Here is a 21,319-nt window from a genome sequence, read left to right on the forward strand (position 1 = left end):
AGTTTATAATCACTATCAATATTCTATTTTCAGATACAATATGCTGCATCATTCATATAATCATTGGGGAGGAATTCCTCGGTTATACTACAAACAGATACACTATATAGACAAATAAAGTTGCGTGAAAAAAAAACCGTTTCTCGGGAACCGAGGCGTGGTTAGAAGCGCGCATCACGTGATAGTGGCAGGCAGCCTTTCCGTCCTCCCTGCAGCGCGCAGGCGCGGTGCGAGCCTCTTCCAACGGCCGCTGAGCACAACTATCGGGAGAGAACGCGGAGGGGAAACAAACAACAATAATAACAACAACTGAGTGACACCGCCATTGACTTCCTGCAGGACCTCCGTCACCTGGCGCTGCCGTCTGGCGGGGAAGGCGGCCTGGGCGGCAGACAGAAGGGAGGGGAGCCGGGGTGTCTCACGGCCGGGGGGGCACTGGGGTCTCCCTGTGACGCCCGATCTCACCCCTTGCCCTGTCAGTACACCGACACGGAGATGAGCTGCGGGTGATCCCGTTGTCAGAGCACTGCAGGAGGACAGAGCACAGCCGAGGCCTCCTGTGTCCCCCGACACCCAGTGCCATTGTGGGGCTGCATGTCTACACACAGCTGTCATATATGTACAGGCAGCCGCCCCCCTTCTCCCCGCACAGGGGTCCCTGCTCCCTCCATATGCTGCCCCTACTAAGGGGCTGCCATCCTACCGACGAGCTCCTGCCTTAATACCGCTGCCTCTTCTTAAAGGGATCCTCTGTTTGGGGACGCGTGACAGTTCTGCTAGAGCAAGCCTGCGTGCTCCGGGGATACAGCACAGTCATGCAGGCGCCCCAGCTCCAGTACGACTTCTTCAGCGAAGAGAATGCTCCCAAGTGGAGGAATCTGCTGGTCTCCTCCCTCAAGAAGGTAAGACACCCCATGTCTTCCATGTCCCGGCATTACAAGACCTCTTATCCCTGAGGAAAGAGCTGCTGCTTACACCAGCCAATCAGATCACTGCTTTCATTTTACTAAAGAAGGCTGGAAAGTGAAAGAAGCCACCTGATTGGTCGCTGTGTATCCTAGTCTACATTGTGTGTGCATTGCTTTTCATGGTTAGCGCTCATGCACACGAGCGTTTGTGCCCTGTGCAAATTGCGGCCTGCAATGGACGGGCACTGTCTGTGCGTATACAGACCCATTGACTTGAATTAGTCCGCAATGCAAAAAAATAGGACACATTCAATTTTTTTTCGTGGTGCTGAGGCATGGACCGAAATCCCACGGAAGCGATTTGTAGTTTCTTCGATCCGGGCCTCCGCTCTGTATTTTGAGGATCGTGGACCCATTTAATTCAAATGGTCCACAACCGTGATATGGGGTGCGCAGCCCGTATATTGCGGACCTGCTGTATACTGGCACGGGACGCACAGGGTTGTGTGTATGAGCCCTTTACGTGAAAGGTAAAATTGGTTGTCAGATTGCTTTTAAAGGGAAGCTCACTCAATATGAGGGCTCCATCCATGTATAACTTATTGGACCTGTTGGTGTAGTTTAGACAAATGTGTCATAAGTCCCCAATATTGCTGAGCTGTGGTTCCAGGCTGCGGCTAATTGACAGCTTCCTCCCCATACAGGTATCTCCCCGACTGGTTCTCAGCTTTCTGCCAATACACAGTAAAGGGAGAAATCTGGAATTAAGGAGAAGCCGCAGCTCGCAAATGGGGCCGATGGCAGTCTGCAGGAACATGCGCCTGGACAGGTTGACCATACTGCGCTCTGTTTGGTGGCTGAGCTGCAGTGTGGAGGAGATTATACCGTAGAGTGCTTTCAGCTTAGTCCACTGCATAGTTTATGGCATTGGCGGAGGTGCCTAGTTTTGGACCCCCAGCGATCTGATACTGATCAGCTATCCTGAGGATAGATCAACAATATCTAAGTATCTGAAATCCGCTTTAAATCCTAAGCCGTTCTGGGTTTCCTGCAGCGATGATGTGTCATGCATCCACATGACCACTGCAGCCAATCACTGGTTTCAGCATTGCTGCTAGCATGTCCGATCATGGAGACGAGTGATTGTATGTGGTGTTGTAGCTGCAGGACGTAGAACGAATGGGAGGTTAGGTAAGTCACATTTGTTGTACTTTGTGTTAAACTTTTAGTTTAAAGGGGTTTGCAGAGATTGTCCCAAGGATAGGTAGTCAGTATCAAAATCTCGGACAACTCCTTTAATTTCAAAAAAAAATGCATGAGCACCTTACGTGGCCCAGCTGCATGGAGATCGCAGTCCCATTCACTTGAATGGGTCCGCAATCCCTCTGTTCCGCAAAAAGAGAGCAAGTTCTGTCTTTTTGCGATGTGGAGGCACGAAACAGAACCCCAGGAACCACTCCGTAGTGTTCCGTTCTGTGATTCCGTTCCGCATCTCCGGATTTGCAGACCCATTGAAGTGAATGGGTCCACATCCGTGATACGGAATGTACACGGAACGGTGCCCGTGTATTGCGGATCCGCAAATGTGGTCCACAATACGGCAATGGGCATCACACGTTCGTGTCAATGAGCCCTAATTCTGCGGCTGTCACTTCTGTAGCCCCATCCTGGTCTGTGTTCTTCCTGCTCCAGAGATGTTAAAGGGATTGTCTGACGTAAATGAAAACTGAATGGAATGGCAAGAGTGTTTAAATCTTGCCACCATCCCAGCAGTGGGAAGCCCCTGGAAGTAATGATATTCCGTTCCTATTCACCTGTCCACTGCAGCCAGTCACTGGCCTCAGCGTGATGTGGGACGACCCCTTTGAAAGGGTTTTCTGAGATTTTTTCACTGATGACCTATCCTCTTAATTGGTGGTGGGGGTCCGACACCCAGGACCCCCGCTGATCAGCTGTTTTGAGAAGTCATCGTGCTCACCGTGAGCACCGATCACTTCTCACAGCTCACCAAGCACAGCGCCGTACATTGTATAGTGGCTGTGCTTGGTATTGCACTTGAATGGGGATGAGCTGCTCCTAAGCCACGTGACCGATGAACTTGTTACTCGGCCTAGGAAAAGCAGAGAGAAGGCCGCAGTGCTCACAGGAGCTGCTCAGCGGGTGTCCAGGGTGTCGGACCCCCACTAGGGCTGCACGATATGGGAATTTTGTGCGATTGTGATTAGGGCCCTAAAAATTGCGATAACGGTATGTGATGCAATATTTTAAGGGAATTGTGCTAGAGGTCTATTTGCTTGGATTTTCAAAGCAAAAGCACACACTAATTACTAATAATGCTGAAATGTAGTTATGCTTAAGGCCCCTTTCACACTAGCGGGTTTTCCGCACGGGTGCAATGCGTGACGTGAACGCATAGCACCTGCACTGAATCCTGACCCATTCATTTCAATGGGTCTGTGTACATGAGCGTTGTTTTTCACGCATCAGTTCTGCGTTGCGTGAAAATCGCAGCATGTTCTATATTCTGCGTTTTTCACGCAGCCCTGGCCCCATAGAAGTGAATGGGGCTGCATGAAAAACGCATTGCATCCGCAAGCAAGTGCGGGTGCGATGCGTTTTTCACTGATGGTTGCTAAGAGATGTTGTTTGTAAACATTCAGTTTTTTTATCACGCGCGTGAAAAACGCATCAAACGCATTGCACCCGCGCGGAAAGAACTGAACAACTAAACGCAATCGCAGACAAAACTGACTGAACTTGCTTGCAAAATAGTGCGAGTTTCACTGAACGCACCCTGAACGCATCCGGCCCCAATCCGCAACGCCCGTGTGAAACCAGCCTAAGGCCTCTTTCACACGACCGTTTTTTTTTTTCCGTTTTGCGGGCCGTTTTTTGCGGTCCGTATACGGTCCGTATACGGAACCATTGATTTCAATGGTTCCGCAAAAAAAACGGAATGTACTCCGTGTGCATTCCGTTTCCGTATTTCCGTTTTTCCGTTCCGTTTAAAGATAGAACATGTCCTATATTTGGCCGCAAATCACGTTCCGTGGCTCCATTAAAGTCTATGGGTCCGCAAAAAACGGAATGCATACGGAAATGCATCCGTATGTCTTCCGTATCCGTTCCGTTTTTTGCGGAACCATCTATTGAAAATGTTATGCCCAGCCCAATTTTTTATATGAAATTACTGTATACTGTATTTGCCATACGGAAAAACGGAACGGAACAACGGAACGGAAACGGAACCACAACGGAAGCAAAAAACGGAACAACGGATCCGTGAAAAACGGACCGCAAAACACTGAAATGGACATACTGTCGTGTGAAAGAGGCCTAACTCAAGAACTGAAATGCACAGTGTTTTTCAAAATAAAACATCTTTTACAAAATTAAATAACATATTTGCATTACTGCAAAAGTACAAAATACTAAACTTGCAATTTTCTTAATAGCACTGCACAGAACAGATAAATAAAATAGAATAAATAAAAGAACATTTGTTCATTAAAATAACGACTTGCCTCCAGCCCCTCCTCCCTCCCCATACTGTAACTGATGTATCGCCGGCCGCGCTGTGCAGCATAGCGGCCGGCGATACATCCGTGTCAACCACGTAAAAAGTCAACCATCGCTCTATAAGGCGCACTGCCATTTTCCCCCCCACTTTTGGGGGGGAAAAAATTTGTCTTATAAAGCGAAAAATATGGTAATATAATTGCAGCATTTTTGGGTCGGCCAATTGGCGATTGCGATATGGCGATTAATTGCGATTGCTTTGGCGATATATTGTGCAGGCCTAACCCCCACCAATCAGATACTGATGATCTGTCCTCAGGATAGGTCATTAGTAAAAGAATCTTGGAAAACCCCTTTAACTTGACTGTCATAGAGATAAGCCCAGTAGTGTTAACATGTCGCCACTGCATCTAGTGATTGGCTGCAGCAGTCACATCTACGCATCTCTGTTGGAGCAGGATGAACATGGCCCGTTGGGACTGGAGAAGTGCCAGCACAGAAGCCACAGGGGAGCTGCAAGGTGGTCTTGTTCTTACACCATCATAAGCGGTTGTCTTTTTGATCATGGAGTTGGAGAACCCTTTTAACTGGGTGTCTCATGAATTTCATAGTGAATTGTAATTCTGCAAGCACTTTTGGAAAAATAAATGAGGAAGCTGTGTAAAGGAAAACTGGCTTAGTTGCCCATAGCAACCAATCAGATTCCACCTTTCATTTTCTAAAGGAGCTCTGAAAAATGAAAGGAGGAATCTGATTAGTTGCTATGGGCATCTAAACCAGTTATCCTTTAAACCACGTCTGAGTGTTGGATCTTTGGTTTTTGGGACTGTTTTGCAGTGTCATGGGAGCCCTTGTTATTGTAATTATAGGTGTATATCATATGTGACCAAGCGTTTTTCTTCCTTTTTTTTTCTTTGTCTCGTTCCAAGAGCTATAACTTTTTAATCTTTCCGTCTATATAGCTTTATGAGGGCTTGTTTTTTGCGGGACAAGTTGTAGCTTTTAATGGCGCCATTTTGGGGTACACATAACTTTCTGGGAGTGAGATGGGAAAAACAGCAATACCGTCACTGCGTTTTTAAGTTATAGATTTTACGGCGTTCATTTTTCAGTATAAGTAACATAATATCTTTATTCCCTGGGTCAGTACGATTACAGTGATACCAAATACATATTGTTTTTTTTTACTCCTTTTTTAAATTTTATTTTTTAAAGAATAATTTTATTTTTTTTGCATTGCCGCTTTCCAAGACCCATAACTTTTTTTTTCTTCTTTTTTTTCTTTCTTTGGAGTTGTGTGTGGGCTTGATTTTTTTGAGGGACGCCTTGTATTTTTTATTGGTAACATTTTGCAGTTTGGTGTTTTTTTGATCGCTTGTTCTAATTTTTTTTTTTTTTTTTTTTTTAAGAATAAATTAATAAATGTAGCAATTTTTTTACGGCGTTCACCATAGGGGATAATTTACATGATATTGATGTAGTCCGGGTCGTTAAGGACATGACAATACCAAACATATGGGGAAAAATTATTATTTTTTTTGCAATATTTTTCATTGAAAAGCGTATTTTCAATGGAAATTTTTTTATTTATTTTTTTAACCACGTAATAGTCCCACAAAGGGACTATACTAGACAGATTTTTGATTGCTTTTAAAGAGGACGAGGACCTTCGTGTCTTGTGAACTAAGTATCATGACATATACAGTGGCGCCCAGGGATCTCACTGCACTTACTATTATCCCTGGGCGCCGCTCCGTTCGGCCGCGATGTCCTCCGGTATGTTCGCTCACTTGGTTATAGTAGGCGGAGACTTAGGGGACTTGGTTATAGTAGGCGGAGACTGCCCTTGTTCTGCTGGGCGTCTCCTCCTCCTAGGCTGTAGCGCTGGCCAATCGCAGCGCAGAGGTCACAGCCTGGGAGTTTTCTTTTCTCCCAGGCTGTGAGCTCTGCACTGCGATTGGCCAGCACTACAGCATTGGAGAAGGAGACGCCCAGTAGAACGAGGGCAGTCTCCGCCTACTATAACCAAGTGAGCGAAGATACTGGAGGGCACAGCGGCTGAACGGCGCGGCGCCCAGGGATAATAGTTAGTGCAGGGAGATCCCTGGGCGCCGCTGTATATGTCATGATACTTAGTTCACATTGTTTTTCCAGGTGAAAGGTCCTCTTTAAAACGCAATGCACTATCCCTATAGTGCATTGCATTTTAATAGCAATGCTATTCTAGCATTATCCAGCAGGCGGCGCCAGAGAGGCGCAGCCTGCTGGAAATTACTGAAGGTATTTGCGGGGTGCTGACAGGAGACAGAGGGAGTCCGCTCCCTCTGTCAACACTTTACATGCGGCGGGCACCATTGCCGCGGCATGTAAAGTGTTAAACAGCCCAGATCGGCACTCCGGGCTGTTAGAGCAGGGCCGCGGCTCTCAGGCTGGGTTCACACTTGAGCGTTGCGCAAACACGCGTTTTACGCGCGTTTTTGACGCGCATTTTTATGCGCGTTTTTGTAATAGTAAACGCGCGTTTGACGCGCGTTTGTGTGATTCACTACAGTGTCCTATGGCCACAAACGCCCCAAAAGTCGCTCATGTACTTTTTGGAGCGTCGGGCGTTTTACAGCGCGATCGTACGCGCTGTAAAACGCCCAAGTGTGAACCATTCCCATAGGGAATCATTGGTTTCTCCTTGTTGAGCGTTTTACAGCGCGTAGGAACGCGCTGTAAAACGCTCAGGTGTGAACCCAGCCTCAAGTGTGCTATACAGTGCTACAGAAGAGGACATATCTTGCAGGCTTCTTTTTTCCATGGCTTTGTCCCTATGACAAACATTCTGGTTTCTGCACTGAGCTGTCCGCAAAGAACATGTAACAAAAAAAAAACTAGAAACTCTACTGATGGAAGACCGGTATCTTCAACTTCAGCCAGGTCTGCGGGTGGGATTGAGTGGTTCCTACAATAAACCTTATCTGCCTATGTGACTTTATAGAGTATGAGGTTTGAGAAGAAGAGGATGGAGGAACAGTGAGCACAGGCAGAGTGGGAATGGGGTATGACCTCTGGGCGTAATTTTTAATATGGATGTCCTATCTTCAGGATAGGCCATCAATACCTGATCAGTGAATGTCTGACTCCTGGCATCACGAACATCAGCTGAAGAGGCCCCTCTCCCTAGTCCAGTGATGTTGTGTTCATGGGGGCCACATGGCCTAGGTCAGTGATGTCAAACTCGTGGCCCTCCAGCTGTTGCAAAACTACAACTCCCATCATGCCTGGGCATACTACAGCTATCAGGGAATGATGGGAGTTTTAGTTTTGCAACATCTGGAGGGCCATGAGTTTGACATCCATGGCCTAGGTGAAGCTCAGTCCCATTCAAGGGAATGGAGCTCAGCTGCAATACCGAGCACAGCCACTATACAATGGACAGCACTGTGCTTGGTGACCTGCGGGAGGCCCTTAAACAGCTGAGCTGTGATATCCCTGTGTGCATTGGTTTGCAGTTGTCCTGTGTACGTCAGTTATGCTGACTGTACACTTTGGCTTTATGATTATAATGTATTCCCCATGTAGTAATTATTCTGGAACATCTATTCCTATGACTATAATGTGCCATTTCTTTATTATTCCTTCTAGAAGTAATGAGTTACTAACAGTTTGCAAAGTCCGGGGTGTTACCGGTTTGGGGTGTCTCCTTAAGCAGTCTGACCCTGGAAGCAGTAAGACAGTACAGGGACCCCCCCCAAACTAGTAACACACAGGTGGAACTTTACTACAGCATGCCGGCAATTCATTCATTCATAAACTTGTAGAAGGAATAGTAGAGGAATAACACAGCATATGGTTGTAAGAATAGAAGCTCCAGAATTGTTACTAAAACAGACAAATCAGGAGCGGTGACGGGTACTCTTTAACCTCTTCCCGACATCTCCTGTAATAGTATGGTGAATGTCGAGTCTTTAAATATGACACCCACTCTAGAACAGAGCAAGTGCCATAGCTGCCAGGTGCCTGCTGTTTCACACAGCAGACACCCATGGTTAATAGCAGACATTTAACCCCCTCAGATGTCGTGGTCAAATGTGACCATGTCATCTGAGAGGTAAAGAACCTGGAAGTGCATGCTTCCTGATCAGGAATGTCTTTCCCTTTCGGAGATCGGGGAAGGCGTTCCTTAGCAGTAATAGGCCAGACCCTGTACAAGGCTTTAAAGGGGTTGTCCAGGTTCAGAGCTGAACCTGGACATCCCTCCATTTTCACCCCGGCAGCCCCCCTGACATGAGCATCGGAGCAGTTCATGCTCCGATGCTCTCCTTTGCCCTGCGCTAAATCGCGCAGGGCAAAGGCATTTTTCTGAGTTCCGGTGACATACCGGGCTCTCTATGGGGCTGACAGGCAGCCCGGTGACGTCACCGGCACTGATGGGCGGGATTTGGCTCTGCCCTAGCCAGTAAAACGGCTAGGGCAGAGCTAAAGCCCGCCCCTCAGAGCCGGTGACGTCACCGAACACACTGCTGGGCGGAAGTTACCGCCCGGCAGTGTGTTATTGAAAACACAAGAGCCTGTGCCCTGCGCGATCTAGCGCAGGGCACGGGAGCGCATCGGAGCATGAGATGCTCCGATGCCAGGCTCAGGGGGGCTGCCGGGGTGAAAATAAGGGTATGTCCGGGTTCAGCTCTGAACCCGGACAACCCCTTTAAGGCCTATTATTGGTATGTTCCTGGTGGCAGCACTGCATTGCAATATATTGATTTCTGTAGATAGAATTCCACTACTTAATACAAATGGCAGCCCAATGATCACACGTGGGGATCCCTTAGGGGCCTAAAAAAATGCAAAAAAATAAACATGGCCATCGCTGTATCTGAAAATGCCCATACTATTATGAAATGAAAAAATTAATTTTTTCCAAAGTTTTTATTTTTTTCAGTATTAAAACACAAGAAAAACAATATAAGTGCAGTATTGTTGTAATCGTAGTGATCCAGAGAATGAAGGCTACATGTCAGTTTTACCGCATAGTGAAAGCAGTAAAAACAAAACCCAACTGTCACAGAATTGATTTTTTTTTTTTTTCCAATGCCACCCCATTTGGATTTTTTTTTTTCAACTTCCCACTACATTGTATGCAATTTTAAATGGTGGCATTAGAAAGTACAAGTTGTTCCACAAAAAACAAGCCCTCATACGGCTGTGTGAATGAAGGAAATAAAAGTAATGGCTCCAGGAAGGCAGGGAGTAAAGGATGAAAAATTCAAAAACGGAAAGTCATCATATCAGGAAGAGCTTAAATGCAGCCCAATTTATCGGACAGCTCAGAAATTTGTAAAATAAGACCGCATCCCCTGGGAACTGGCTCTGTGATTCCCCAGAACTTGGCAGCATGTCTTGTCACCCTTACAGTAGAGAGGACTCTGATTTCATCCTGCCTTGTCATGCTGCCCTTCAGTGGGTACCCTGTTAGGCTACTTTCACACTAGCGTTCGGGCGGATCCGTTCAGAACGGATCCGCCCATAATAATGCAGACGGAGGCTCCGTTCAGTACGGATCCGTCTGCATTATTTTAGCAAAAAAAAGCTAAGTGTGAAAATAGCCTAGTACGGATCCGTCCAGACTTTCAATGTAAAGTCAATGGGGGACGGATCCGCTTGAAGATTGAGCCACATTGTGGCATCTTCAAACGGATCCGTCCCCATTGACTTACATTGAAAGTCTGGACGGATCCGTACGGATCCGCACGCCTCCGCACGGCCAGGCGGACACCCGAACGCTGCAAGCAGCGTTCAGCTGTCCGCCTGTCCGTGCGGAGGCGAGCGGAGCGGAGGCTGAACGCCGCCAGACTGATGCAGTCTGAGCGGATCCGCCTCCATTCAGACTGCATCAGGGCTGGACGGCTGCGTTCGGGTCCGCTCGTGAGCTCCTTCAAACGGAGCTCACGAACGGAATACCGAACGCTAGTGTGAAAGCAGCCTTACATGGCAAGATTAGGACTGTAAGATGACTTCAGTTGCCTAGAGTCTGGGAGGACCATATTTATTAACCCCATGTTGCAGGGTTTAAGAGTTTGGGGTGGCAAAATGCTCTAAATGGTTATGGGTTTCCTTGTATCGCAACATGATGTGACCAAATCGTAGTTCTTGTTGCCAGGGAGAAAGACGTACATTTAAATGGATTTTCCGAGATTTTAATACTTATGACCTCTCCTCAAAATAGGTCATCAGTATGTAGTTGGTAGTGGTCCAACACCCGGGACCCCCGCCGATCAGCTTATGTAGATATTATAGTTTAGCTGTGCTTTGTATTGCGTTCAGCCCCATTCACTACAATGGGGCTGAGTTGCGCCTAGGCCATGTGACTGATGAATGGGTCATCACTGGCTTGGGGAAAGCTGTGAGAACGCCGTAGCACTACTGTGAGCAGGAGTCCCAGGTGGTGGACCCCCACCAATCAGATACTGATGACCTATCCAGAGGATAGGCCATCAGAATTAAAATGTCAGAAAACCCATTTAAAAGGCTGTGTTCTCATATCTTTTTGTAAAAAAGCCAAACATATTAGCGCAGCATGCAGAACTTTTTTGTCCAATCAAGTGCCCAGCTCTGTGGTGGAAGCCCTGCAGTCAGGCACCATTCGTGGCATCATTTGACGTCAAAGGCACATCCATTAGTTTTATTGATCTGAGCAGAACACTTAGGCCCCATGCACACGGCCGTGTTTCACAGCCGTGTGCGGGCCGTGGAACCGCGGCCTGGATCCCTCCTGTGAGCTGAAGCGCACGGCGTCACTAGTTGCTATAAAGCCGTGCGCTCCCTGCTGCCGGCACAGTACAGTAATACACTGGTATGATCTATACCAGTGTATTACTGTACTGTGCCGGCAGCAGGGAGCGCACGGCGTCATAGCAACCAGTGACGCCGTGCGCTCCAGCTCACTGGAGGGATCCAGGCCGCGGTTCCACGGCCCGCACACGGCTGTGAAACACGGCCGTGTGCATGGGGCCTTAGGCTGGGTTCACACTTGGGTTCACATTTGATATGCGCGTTTGTTGCGCGTTTTTGTGCGCGTTTTTGTCCATAGTCAACGCGTGTATTACGCGCGTTTGTGTGATTGACAGCAGTGTTGTCCAATGAAAATACAGCCCTGTCTATATGAAAGGTGTCTAATGAGAGAGAAATGCAGGTGGGAAATTTCATGTGTGTTAGGAGAGTGGATTGTTTGCAGTCATGGAATTCTCCAGAAGGCGACCAATTGCGGCAATTGTTGCATCTTGGTCAGGCTAGACATTTGCCTCTCACTAGTGTGTGGCCTTTTATTGCCTGTTGCTATGTGCCAAACGCGCGTTTTTCTCGTCACAAACGTGCAAAAGAACATATTTGCGAGTTCCTATGCAATCCTATGGCCGCAAAGGCGCGACAAGACGCCCCAAAGAAGCTCAAGAACTTTTTTGAGCGTAGGGCGTTTTTCAGCGCGTTTAAACGCGCTGTAAAACGCTCGAGTGAGAGCCAGGGCCATAGGGAAGCATTGGTTTTCATGTGTTGAGCGTTTTACAGCGCGTTCAAACGCGCTGTAAAACGCTCAAGTGTGAACCCAGCCTTATAGCGCAGATGTGAACAAAGCCGTACGAAAGCATTGTCTTACTCACTGATTTGTTTTCTATAGTTTCAACAACATAAAAATAATAAATAAAAAAAAGCAGTATTACATCCCTATTGGGACCAGCACATCCACTCCGTTTCTACCTGCCAGGCTTTCGTTGCCTGGCTACAGCCAACCACTGGCGTCTGCAATACACCTTTTTAAAGGGATTTTCTGCAATTTGTTTTTTAATTTCCCCCCTTCCACCCCAGTGGGACTGCGCAGAGAACTATACTTATCTGCTCCCCTCCTCTCAGTTCCAGCTCCATGACTTCCCGGTTGTCTTCACTGCACTTTTGGTCCCCTTATGTAAACTTCCTGCATGGATGGGGTAACATGCGCCACCGCAGCCAATGACTTACCGCCCGGTGCTGTTAGTGCTGAGTCAAGTCACTGCTAGATTATTTGCTGCTTGGGGACACGTCACTGCTGGAGCAGGTCATTGGCTGCAGCGATGCAGGTGACCTGATCTGTGGAGGAAGTTTACATGCAGTGCAGTGAAGACAGCCTGGGACCCACGGATCGGCCGGGAGCAGGTACGTAAAAGCACCTTCACAGGTCCTGTTGCATCTGTGTGGAATTAAAATAAAAACTCATGGCCAACCCATCTAGCGTTTGCTGTGAGCTCTTTGATTGTGCGTTCTCGCTTCGTTTTCCACCATGAATTATTTGATATAAGACACCGCTGACGGGCCCTGCGGTGGTGAGCTCATGCGATGAGGTAGTCGGCTTTTGTTTTGTACTCTTACCTCAGCAGATTTATGTAGCGTTACACACAGAGGTACCAGGGACGTGTTCTGGACGCAATTCCAAAGTGAAATTGATAGGATCTGCAGCATGGCCTGTGACTACTCATATTTCTGGCTCTGACAAAATTTAGAAAAGTGCTTACAGGTGGATGAGGTTTTCGTCTTGGCAGCGATGTTGCTGAGCAGCATCATTCTAAAATATATTTTTATCCACAACAAAATGCTTTGTCATATGAATGTCTATTCCTGATATGAGATTTTAAGATTTTTTTAATTTTTTATATGAGATGCACAATTGATAGGATTTTATTTTTGGTTTCAATGCACTAAGAAAAAAAAACAGAAATTTAAAAACGTGTATAGTTATGGAAACTGGTCACATAAGATATGCAGTTTAGGCTTCATGCACTAGTCCGGATTTTGGTCCTCAAACAGATCTCCAAAATACGGATGCCTTCCGTATACATTCCGCATTTTCCTCTCTCCCATCAGTAGAAAGGGCTATCCTTGTCCGCAATATGGACCAGGATAGAACATTTTCTATCATTTGTAATTTTCTATAAAAACGGCCACACGGATCTGCATCAAGCACGGATGTGCGCATGGCCCCATAGGAATGAGATGGCCAGTTTGCAATTCACAAAAATTGCAGATAGTACATGGATGAAAAATACAGCCTTGCGTGAGGCCTAAGTCTACAGGGCAGGAGGAGCTGAGAAGATTGATATGAAGGGAATTATGGTGTCCGTTTTACAGGAGGCTTTGTTGCTGTAATTTTCACCAAATTTCTGAAATGTGCCAAAATTTTGGCGCATGGAAGTGCACTTTAGTCGCACCCTTTTTCCCTGTGAAGGAAATCGGGAGTAAAAAGGTTAAACTATTGAAAATGAGCCAGTTTTCACTTTTCTATCTTCCCCAGTGTTCAGCGCTTCAGGTTCCCTTTAAAGATTTAAAATGTGTATGAAAATCTGAAATTGGGCTTAAAGGCGTTTTCCAGGACCCTCCAAAATGCTACCAAATGTCCAGAATCTTTGAGAGCCTACTCGGACCCCAGTTCTCCTAGCGTTGGGGCTCCTGCTCATCTTGTTTTCCAGCACTACAGCGATGACGTCGGCGACTACTCCGTGGGACCGATGCAGCCAGTCAGCGGCTTCATGCAGTCACATGTGGTAGTAAGGTATGTTATCGCGGCAGCGATGACAGCCAGTTGTCAGTTTATTTGTATAATTGCAGGAGGGATAAAAGAGTAATAGAACAATGCAGAGTTGCAAGGAACAATGCTTGAGGATTATTTGATTGAAAATGCAAATGTTTGCTAATAGTGACATGTCTGCAGACTTGTCAGGAGAACTGATGTCTGTTTTGCTAAAAAAAAATGTTTCTTATTATAGCCCAAAGCTGTACCTGCTTGTTAGAGATCGCTAGGCTGCTCCACTCTCTGAATCGGATAAACTTAAAGGGTTTGTTTACACCTTAGGACCATTTCTACAACCCCCTCCCAGGGTGCTGGACCTCTACTGGGAATCATACTTGCCTGATCCCCGCTGCTGGATTCCGGCTCCAAAGCTTCCCCTTGAGTGCCGCAGCTCTTGGGTTTCCCCATGTCATCTTCTGATTTGAAGCTGGTCACTTGGCCGTGGCAGCGATGACGTGTCACCCATGTGTCATGCCACTGGGTCACGTGGCGCATGGGTGACTTGTTGCTGCAGTGGCCATGTGACCCCCATTAAACTGGATGTTGACGCAGGGAGACCTGCAGCCCCGTAGGGGGAGCGATTCAGCTGGAACGGAGAAGCAGGATTCCGGTAAGAATGATGACCAGGCTTGTGCCGAATTTGTCTCCTGCCAATGGCTAATAACTTCGTAATACATTTACTGTAGTAAGATGGTAACATCAGGCTTTTTCTTACTGTCATGTAAGGTATCTACTTAGATTGAACTTAAAGGCTGTGTACACCTTTTAAAGGCAATATTTTTTTTTTTTATGATTGTATTTTAGGCTACTTTCACACTAGCGTTCATAGGTCCGTTCGTGAGCTCCGTTTGAAGGAGCTCACGAGCGGACCCAAACGCCTCCGTCCAGCCCTGATGCAGTCTGAATGGAGCGGATCCGCTCAGACTGCATCAGTCTGGCGGCTTTCAGCCTCCGCACGGACAGGCGGACAGCTGAACGCTGCTTGCAGCGTTCAGCTGTCCGCCTGGCCGTGCGGAGGCGAGCGGATCCGTTCAGACTTACAATGTAAGTCAATGGGAACGGATCCGCTTGAAGGAAGATGTCACCATATGGCTCAATCTTCAAGCGGATCCGTCCCCCATTGACTTTACTTTGAAAGTCTGAACGGATCCGCTCAGGCTACTTTCACACTTAGAATTTTTTCTAAGTTATTAATGCAGACGGATCCGTACTGAACGGAGCCTCCGTCTGCATTAATATGATCGGATCCGTTCAGAACGGATCCGATCGAACGCTAGTGTGAAAGTAGCCTAAGGCTATTTTCACATTAGTGTTTTTTTGCAGATCTCTCATGGATCTGCAAAAATGCTTCCGTTGCCATAATACAACCGCATGCATCCGTCATAAACAAATCTGGTTGTATTATGTCTTCTATGACGGATCCGTCTTGAACACATTGAAAGTCAATGGGGGACAGATCCGTTTTCTATTGACTTAGATTGTGTATCAGGACTGATCCGTCTTGCTCCGCGATGGGGACGCAACCAAACGGAACGGAATGCATTCTGTTCCGTTCAGTTTTGTCCCCATTGACAATGAATAGGGACAAAACTGAAGCGTTTTCTTCCACTATTGAGATCCTATGACTGATCTCAATAGCGGAATTGAAAATGCTAATGTGAAAGTAGCCTTAGTCATTTTTGGCTAAAAATATTTTTTTCAATTGGCCTTTATTAAAAATAGTGAGCTGTTCTGTCACAAAGGGTTAACTGTTGTTCTAGCTGTGTGACTGGTACTTTCACTTTGGTCATCTAATAAACCTTATCTCTAAACTACTGAGAGGTCCTACACATTTGTTTAGGCCACATTCTTATCAATAAGATAAGAACTGAGCTATAATTTTAGAGAGCAGAGATAAGGAGCCGGTCTGGTCCTGGTCTGACTGAAAAGACAGAAAATCCAAAGGGTGCTACTAGAGCATCTCGGCTCTTTACAGAAAAAAGGACACCACATTTTAATAAATACCAATTTTAAAAATAAATATCTTTAGCTCAAAAGGAGTACAATGCAATAAAGGACACCACATTTTAATAAATACCAATTTTAAAAATATATATTTTAAGCTCAAAAGGAGTACAATGCAATAATACAAAATGTATTGCCCCCAAAGGTGTACCTAGCCTTTAAAGCATATTTATTGGAATACAGTTTCCTGACCTTTTCTAAATTCCTGGAAGTAAATATGCAAAGTACTATGTATTAAGTGGAAAACACTTTTATACACTTACTAATTGTAAAAAAATCTGTGAATTTGTATATGATCATAATTGACATTTCTAAACTTTCCTAAATTTATATGAAAGTAAAAAAAATGAATGATGCAATATTAATAAGGGTTCATGTGCACAACCATTACCTGTTTTGCAGTCTGCAAATTGCAGATCCGCAAAACATGGAGACCATCTGTGTGCGTTCTGCATTTTATGGGACATCCGGGACATAATAGAACAGTCCTATCTTTGTCTGTAATGTGGAGAAGAATAGGACATGTTGTAACGGATGCCACGGAACGGACATATGGATGGTGTCAGCACATGGTGTGCTGTCCTCATCTTTTGTGGCCCTGTTGAAGTGAATGGGTCTGCATTGGACCCGCAAAAAAATGCAGATCGGATGCGGACAAAGAATACGTTCATGTGCATGAGTCTTGACAGATATTGGTTTAAAGGGAACCTGTCACCGGGATTTTGTGTATAGAGCTGAGGATATGGGTTGCTAGATGGCCGCTAGCACATCCGCAATACCCAGTCCCCATAGCTCTGTGTGCTTTTATTGTGTAAGAAAACTGATTTGATACATATGCAAATTAACCTGAGATGAGCCCACCGTGAAGGAGCCCAGCACCGTCCCTCATCCTCAGAATCTCCTCCTTGCTCCCCGACGTCAGAAAGCTAGATCGCCGTAATCTCGCGATCTGCGCTGATGCCAGCACAGGGAAGGAACACTATGAGGACACTGTGCATGCGCTAGCTCATGCATCGCGAGATTACAATGCTCTAGCTTTCTGACATCGGGGAGCAAGGAGGAGATTCTGAGGATGCGGGGCGGTGCTGGGCTCCTACACAATAAGGGCTTATTTGCACGAACGTATTTTGCGTTCCGTATACGGGCCTTTTTATGCTTTCCGCATACGGTCTGTATACAGAACCATTTCAATGGGTCCGCAAAAGATGTGGACAGCACTCTGTGTGCTATCCGCATCTGTTGCTCCTTTCCAAGGCCCCACAAAAATTCCTATCCTATTCTTGTCCGTTTTGCAGACTAGTATAGGTATTTCTATAATGGGTCTCCTGGTCCGTTCCGCAAATTGTGAAAGGCACACGGCATTCGTTTTTTGTGGATCCGCAATTTGCGGACCGCAAAAAAATGGCACGGTCGTATGAACAAGCCCTAAAAGCGCAGAGAGCTCTGGGGACTTGGTATTGCGGATGTGCTAGCGGCCATCTAGCAACCCATGTCCTCAGCTCTATACCCAAAATCCAGGTGAACAGGTTCCCTTTAAGCTGAAGTCAGCACATTTCTTCCGACTCCAACCAAAACTAGCTTTGACTCCGACACCACAGCCCTTATGATGACCACTGTGGGTCAGGCCATGCTGATGGGTCTGCAGAAATGGTGAACAACCCTTTTTAAGTTTTTGTCTCAATTTAGATAAACATAGTGATTAATGGTGGGTGTTCAGGTAAACTCCTGCAGTGCTTGAGATTATAAGGTTAGTATGTTAGGCTACTTTCACACTCACGTTTGGTGTGGATCCGTCATGTATCTGCACAGACGGATCCGTTCAGATAATACAACCGTCTGCATCCGTTCAGAACGGATCGATTTGTATTATCTTTAACATAGCCATGACGGATCCGTCTTGAACACCATTGAAAGTCAATGGAGGACGGATCTGTTTTCTATTGTGTCAGTGAAAACTGATCCGTCCCCATGACTTACATTGTATGTCAGAACGGATCCGTTTGGCTCAGTTTAGTCAGACGGACACCAAAACGCTGCAAGCAGCGTACTGGTGTCCTCCGCCAGAGCAGAATGTAGATGGCTCGGAGGCAAACTGATGCATTCTGAGCGGATCCTTTTCCATTCAGAAAACGGATCCGTTTTGGACCGCTTGTGAGAGCCCTGAACGGATCTCACAAACGGAAAGCCAAAACGCCAGTGTGAAAGTAGCCTTGCCTTTCTTTAGAGAAAAAATAAGTTTGAATTTCGTTGCAGCCATAGAGGACTCATTAAGGCTAGTTTCACACTAGCGTTCGGCTGTCCGCTCGTGAGCTCCGTTTGAAGGGGCTCACAAGCGGCCCTGAACGCTTCCGTCCAGCCCCGATGCAGTCTGAATGGATGCGGATCCGCTCAGACTGCATCAGTCTGGCGGCGTTCAGCCTCCGCTCCGCTCGCCTCCTTACGGACAGGCGGACAGCTGAACGCTGCTTGCAGCGTTCGGGTGTCCGCCTGGCCGTGCGGAGGCGTGCGGATCCGTCCAGACTTACAATGTAGTCAATGGGGACGGATCCGTTTGAAGATGCCACAATATGGCTCAATCTTCAAGCGGATCCGTCCCCCATTGACTTTCAATGTAAAGTCTGGACGGATCCGTCCCAGGCTAATTTCACACTTAGCTTTTTTTTGCCAATATAATGCAGACGGATCCGTACTGAACGGAGCCTCCATCTGCATTAATATGATCGGATCCGTTCTGAACGAATCCGATCGAACGCTAGTGTGAAAGTAGCCTAAATCCACCATGGTCAGTCCCACCCGGTAGTATGACTGGTTTTATAAGGTTGGGCTTCTTTCTTTGTAAAATTTGCAGGGGAACGGGAGAGGTGAACAAATCTTCTTATGAAATCCAAACCTACTTGCCTACAATTCCAAGCTTGTTTGTATTTCTCGAAACGTGCTCTATCTAATACATTTATTGCCTGGAGGGCTATGACAGGATAGTTCAGGAGACGCATCGTCTTTCATGTGATTAGGCAAGTGAAAATAAAGCGGTATTAGCAATGGGAACAAGTGCGCCAGTAGCCCATATCTTGTTTCTCAACCGCGAGGCGTCATTCTGTTGACTCATAACATAAAGGACGTTTCTTTTCTTCCTTGAGCTGCACATGACCTGACATTTTCCAGAAAGCTTTGTTGTTAGAAAGTCCAGGCAGATCAAGTGAATCTGACTCAGCGACTGCTGTCCAGAAATAGGTTTTTAGAATAGTCCTAGAAATAATGCACCCGACCCGAAGCTTGTTACCAGAATACGGACAGAAAACGTGAGGTTGTGTTCCCCCCCCCCCTTTCTTTTTTTTAAATATAAACTTTTATTTTTTAGTTATCATACAAAAAGATACATAACAATATACCATTTACAATGCTATAAAATCCAAAAGTCCGTCAGTTCTAGTCCTTAAAGCATAGTTAAATATGATTTCATGCAAATAACCATAATTATATAGATATTAACTAAAATCAAATAGAGGTCTCACTGCCTGGGGGGGAAGCAGGACCCACCCGGCATCGAAGGGTTTAGCATTACAGATAGAAAGAGACATCTTATTTAATATTATTATCTCTATACTGGGAGGGAGCATAGGCCCGAGGCCCGGGCGGCCCACCGAGCAGCGAACACGCACCTCCCACGGCCTCCCTCAGACGTAAGTAAGCACCACGGACAGGACCAACACCCGTGGGGCGAATCCTCTGGTGCTCACCTATCCCGTATGGGGCAGGCTCACAGCGATCTTTGATCGCACCCTTCCGTAGAACCGAAGGAGAACGGAGGGGGGTCCAGCAGTCTTCTATCCCAGTGGTATAAAACCCACTCCCAGGATTTCCTGCCTCATCCCCATATAGTTGGATTAAATGTTAATGGCTTGTTTAAGCATAACTCGCATGAGTTCACCACGGTGTCTCGTGGAGAGAGGACACAAATCAAAGTGTCGCTCAACAATCTCCAACACTTGGGGAGAAAAAAACGTAGCCAGCCAGCACTGTCTCATTAAGAGAGCAGAGCCCAGCATCAACTCCAGTTCATTAAGAAGGGACAAATGACGGGACCCAGACCACACCCGTGTCAGATCACTGCCCGTGGAAAAAACTCACGTCCAAGAGGAAAAGCCGCATCCCGGGTCGCACCCGATGCCCGGACCCCCCAAGATCCCGAGCCCCGAACCCTCACCAGAGTATTAGTCAATATTTTAGATTAATCAAAAATTAACCAATATCCGATGCCGGTGAGTCCTGCCAGCCCCCGGCATTTCTAAAGATGCTCCAATGCTCTATTATGACTTCACATTCTGCATTAATACATTGCATACAAAAGAAGCCGGACAAATTGGATCTTCCCCAAAAAATCCCCCACCATACCCCCCCCGCCCCCCACCTTGCAGACAAAAAAAAAAAAAAATATATATATATTTAAATTTGTTGATCGTATCCCAGTCTTTCCACAATTTATCCCACTTTAAGTAGGATCCTCGTTGTTTATACAAGATCTTCTCGTAGCTTTTCACCTTCTCAACCAAACCCAGCCAATTATTACAATCTGGAGCGGAGGAACAAAACCATGCTCTAGAAATGAGAAGCCTAGCCAGAAACATCACCTTAATCAACAATCGACCATTTGCGGGTTGGTAATTGACCTCCGATAAGTCTCCCAGAACCCATATCCTGGGAGTGAAGGGAACAGCAATGTTGAGTTTACGAGCCAGGTTGGTTTGAACCGATCTCCAGTACCTGCTCACCATTGGGCAGTCCCAGAACAGATGTAGATGATCTGCCTCGGATTTACCACAGCGTGGGCAGTCAGAGGAGGTTCTAAGTCCTCTCCTAGGTGTCACATATATTTTGTGCAAAATATTAAATTGTACCACAATGTGATTAAAATTGTGCGAGACCAATTTTAAACTTTCCCCTATATTCTCCCAGTTTGGAGAGCCCGTCGCTGAAAGCGAGGATGACCAGGCTCTCTGTCCTGGTGAAAGAACATCAAAAAAAAACTTTTTCATTAAGTGTCTATAACAGTGAGATACTTTAATTCTCGTGACAATTTTCTTGGAAATTAAATCATGTAAAAATTCAGGAGTTTCTATAGTAAGAAGATAGCGATTCGCAGTGCTAGAAAGTGCTGACCTTAATTGAAAATATGCATACCAAGCCACCTCACCTAGATTTGCCCCTTGCTTTAAATCCGCAAGGGGCAAAATGTGTTCACCACTGACCACTTGATGCAGGTACTGAATATTCTTGGTCCTCCAATACTGGCTGCAACTCAGGTCATTTAAATTCA

The 21,319-nt window shown here is 46.3% G+C and overlaps 1 protein-coding gene across 1 annotated transcript in view; it reads left to right on the plus strand.

Annotated features, from left to right (window-relative positions):
• Positions 1–203: 203 nt before the first annotated feature.
• SOS1 (SOS Ras/Rac guanine nucleotide exchange factor 1) overlaps positions 204–21,319 on the plus strand; it is a 142,285-nt gene continuing 121,169 nt past the window's right edge. The window contains exon 1 of the mRNA XM_044289759.1: positions 204–902. Within this exon, the coding sequence (XP_044145694.1) occupies positions 816–902 (87 nt within the window). The 5' untranslated portion in view covers positions 204–815. The remainder of the gene's footprint in view (positions 903–21,319) is intronic.

Source organism: Bufo gargarizans, chromosome 4 (genome assembly GCF_014858855.1).
Source record: "Bufo gargarizans isolate SCDJY-AF-19 chromosome 4, ASM1485885v1, whole genome shotgun sequence".
NCBI lineage: Eukaryota > Metazoa > Chordata > Amphibia > Anura > Bufonidae > Bufo > Bufo gargarizans.